Source organism: Pterocles gutturalis, unplaced genomic scaffold (genome assembly GCF_000699245.1).
Source record: "Pterocles gutturalis isolate BGI_N339 unplaced genomic scaffold, ASM69924v1 scaffold18969, whole genome shotgun sequence".
NCBI lineage: Eukaryota > Metazoa > Chordata > Aves > Pterocliformes > Pteroclidae > Pterocles > Pterocles gutturalis.
Window position 1 is genome coordinate 149,308 of NW_010133650.1, and position 3,977 is coordinate 153,284.

The 3,977-nt window shown below is 46.5% G+C and overlaps 1 protein-coding gene across 1 annotated transcript; it reads right to left on the reverse strand.

The window, feature by feature from the left end:
* Positions 1-3,321: 3,321 nt before the first annotated feature.
* Positions 3,322-3,974, reverse strand: LOC104467520 (zinc finger protein 36, C3H1 type-like 1; the record flags this gene model as incomplete). Its single annotated transcript, XM_010081315.1, has 1 exon — positions 3,322-3,974. A coding segment is annotated over one exon (390 nt), but the record flags the coding sequence as incomplete, so codon positions are not given.
* Between the last annotated feature and the right edge of the window lie 3 nt (positions 3,975-3,977).

Sequence of the window (3,977 nt, forward strand, 5' to 3'; positions counted from 1 at the left end):
CCAGCCACAGCGAACTGCTAGGGGACACAGTTGCTAACCCTACAAGAAAGAGCATGGACAACTCATCCATGGTAAATCCAAGGAAGCAGAAAGGCCCTGCAGACTAGCTGCTGCTATATGCCCAAGATGCAATGAATGCTAATGGTATCGGATCAGGCAAATCATTGCTGGAGGCTCTCATGTACGCTCTCTCTCTCTCAATTACAGAAAATAAACTTCTGATGCTGCCTGTTCTGCTCTTCTCTATGCCCTGCATGACCTAGCTCATGGTTAGTTTCAAAAAGTAAAACACCCAGTGACAGAGCATTTATCATTAATAAACTCACAAGAGAAAAATGGTGCTGGCTTCCCAGAACCAGTGCACGAGAAGGCCAAGGGAAGTACACAAGTACTGTGAGTGAAGACCTACTTTTAGCACAGCTTCCCAGTTGTTTGTCATACCAACAGCACTGTGCAACTAATACAGCTATTTTCTTCATCAATTATTAACTGGGCAAAGACTATTTGTTTGAAGAGCTGTGCGGAAAGTCCAGAGAGGAAGCGAGCAGTTTCAAACTCCATGCTCCACATGCACACTCTACAGTAACTTGGGATCCCCTCCAGATCAGATATGCCTCGCTCTTCAGGGGCTGATGGCTCTGCTTCCAGCGGCCAGGAAGGAGGCAGGCCCAGGCATTTGCTGCAGCCATGCATGGGTCTTCCAGGCAGAAGCCCATCTCTCACATGGGCTCCATCGCCTTTTGTGCCCAGGGGCAAGGCTGTGGTCAGGAGAAGGTATCTGAAGGCCATTGAGCAGCCCTGGGGCTGTGCCCGAGGCTCTTCTTTCAGGCACCAGCACGCAGACCACACTGCATGCTAGTTATGTTAGCATCTGCTGCACAAACTCCCCATAAGCTTTTGCACCGTTCATGGGAACCAGCTGCTACCAGCCACACTCCTGTTCCACTACCCTTCCTCCACCTAGCTTGCCTTTATTGCCAGACCACACAAGAAAGGGTGTTGCACAAAGCCAACAGCAGGGAAGGTACATCAGTGAAAGCCTTGAGGTATCCTGCAGCTTTGGTTTGGCAAGAATTTTTCCAACATGAATTAGGAAATGTCTCTCCTGAATGTTGAGGCATGTCAAGACAGCTGAAGGACCAGTGGTTCGGTAACAATATTCCACCCCCGATTTGGAAGAGAGCTGGAACAGTTTCAGATGAAGAAGAGCGCCAAGCTTGCTCCAGAGGCAAGCTCAGTGGTGAAAACACAAGACAACACCATGAGCAGTGCTGGCAAAGAAGTGTCCCTAAACAAAAACACCAGCTTCAGAAGTTTCTGGGATTGCTGATACTTCAAGGGGTACAGGGGCTTGAATGCAACAGTGGGATGATCTGCATTAACACCAAGACTTTGCTGGGGGTCCATGTTCCTCTGCCATGCAAAACACCAAAAAGCTGCTCTGCCAAAGTGGAACGTACCACAAACAAGCCAGGCCCAATTTGGGAAATCAGTACCACTTCAACATCCCACTTCAGCCTCACTCAGAACACACACAGGCTCTCCTCGAGGGGAAAGGGGCTGTGCAGGAACACCAGGCACAGCACGAACAAAAGCCAACCCAAGGTTTAAGCTACACTGATCAGAGAGAAGTTTGCAGGAACAGACTGAGCGACTCAAGATGGGAGGAGGACTCTGTAAGAGACAGAAAGGGTTAGAGGCCAGAAAGGTTAGGTCACATCAGGTATTTGTTGACATTGATTTGTGCACCCACATGCTTGCAGGGCTGACCCACTGAATCAGTGAGGAATGATGGAGGGGTACCTGAGCAGAGAGGTGTCCAGGAGGTAAGTATCTGCATCCTGTGTGATCTGATCTAGGTGTTCCTGCTCCGGCAGGGGGATTGGACTAGATGATCTTTTGAGGTCCCTTCCAATCTCTAACATTCTGTGATTCATTTGAGTGGTTGTCTAAAACCAGTCCCTTGATTTTGTAAGTAAAACCAGCTCCACTGTCAGTTTCTTGAAAAAACTTGGGGTTTATTGATTTAAACTGCAAACAGTCGTTACAAAAGAGATTCTCTTTTAAATAAACTCACACAAAGAGGAAGAAAAAGCAATGTAGTGAACAGTAACAGGGGGGGAAAAAAAATTACATTCATTATTCTCTTTGTGCCAGTCCCATTCACCTTGGCAAGGAAAACTCCAAACTTGGAATACAGAAATGCAAAGACAAACTGTATTTGGAATGTCTTCAGATAGGCACTTTGAGCCCAAGGCTTTTCTCCTTGAAGAATCTATACAAAAAGAGGAAGAAAAAGGTCCTCCTTCCACGCTGTCTCGCAACAGGAGCTCAGGCATGTACATTCTAAAGCCCAGGTAGGCAAGACCCAGGGGAGGGGAAGAGAAGAGGAAAGGCAAAGAAGCACATTAACTCAATTTGCAGTCCAACACAAAAAAGGGGGGGGAAATTCTAAAATAAATAATCCAAACACAGTTTTTGCATTTTTTTAAATTAATTTTTCATTTTTTAAAATAAAATAACCAAAAAAAGTGTAAAGTTACAAAAAATGTCATTGTAGTATAATATATTAAACTGTGGGGAAAAAAGGAAAAAAGACACTTCACAATCTTAAGATTAATATGGAAGATCATAATTTAAACATAAAAGAATATATTCTATGGATTCATCATCCCGATAAATATGAACAAAATTAACAAAAAAGCATAGGTTTCGGCAATAAATACGTTTTGATAAGTTAAATAAGCTTTTTTATATTGTTGTGCAGTGACAAGCAAAATTTGCTCTCCAATTTCTGAAAAGTTATACAAAATTAAAAACCCAGAAAAAAATAATAAAAAGCTTGGCGTGAGTGCTCTAAGATAGGTCTAAAGTACTCTAGAGCAAAACCATTAAAGCTATGTCTACTGGAACTTTGTTTACACGAACTTGTGTGTGTGTGTGTGTGGAATGACTTCTGTCGGCCCCACCCCCTCTATTTCTTTATTTGTTTTAAGATGTCACATGAACACACGGGGAAACTTTTAGCACCAAAATCAAGTCTCTCATTGTCCATCTGGCTTTTGTTTTCTTTTTTGTTTTGTTTTCTTCCTCCCAGTCGAAGTCCCACTCATGTTACAATCTTTGTCCGTTCTCAGCTTTTCTTCCCGCAGACCTGAGCTGATCCAGGCAAGATTAGTCTTTAAGGGGAGGGGGAGAAAGAGGACTAGATGTTAACGCTTGTCCACATGCCTGCAGCCTAGCAGAAACTGGCCAGTTGGGAAGGGACTGGGAGAGGGCGATGCAGTACATGGCCAGTGGAGGGAGCTGGTTCCGGACATTTCCTGCACATCTGGAAGTGCACAGAGCTGCTGGTGCCCTCTGCAGCTGGAGAGGTAATACAGTCACAGTGAAAGTGTTAAAAAGGCACTAATTTTGTAAACGTTATTGCTTTCATCGTAATTTGGCACTTAAGGTTTAAGCCAGTGGGTCTACGGCAGGCAGGTGGACAAGTTAACATCCAGCTCAGTCTACTGGGGACAGGGTGGGGGGAGTTCAGCTTAACATTGTAATAGAGGTGGGGGGGAGCAAGAGGAAACCCCAGATTAGTCGTCAGAGATGGAGAGTCTGCTGAAGATGGGAAGACGTCTTGAGGTGTCCAGGATAGGGGAATCTGAGCCGCTGTGGCTGCTGCTGGAGCTGCTCAGATAGCCCTCCTGGTCAGAGAGGGAGTCCTGAGGACTGGGTGGCGAGTCAAACATGTTGGGGGACTCGGACATGGGCCTGAACAAGAAGGTGGTGGGGGAGCTGCCGCTGGGCACCTGCACCCCCATGCTGGGGGCAAAGAGACTGACCAGCTCCTGGCTGGAGAAGGTGAAGGGGTTGCTGGCGCAGTCAGGCAAGGTGGGGGAGCCCAGCAGGTCGTCAGCGCTCAGCATGGGCGGCGGGGTGATGGAAGTGGGGCTGTCCAGCAGCCCGCTGGCAGCAGTGCTGGGGAA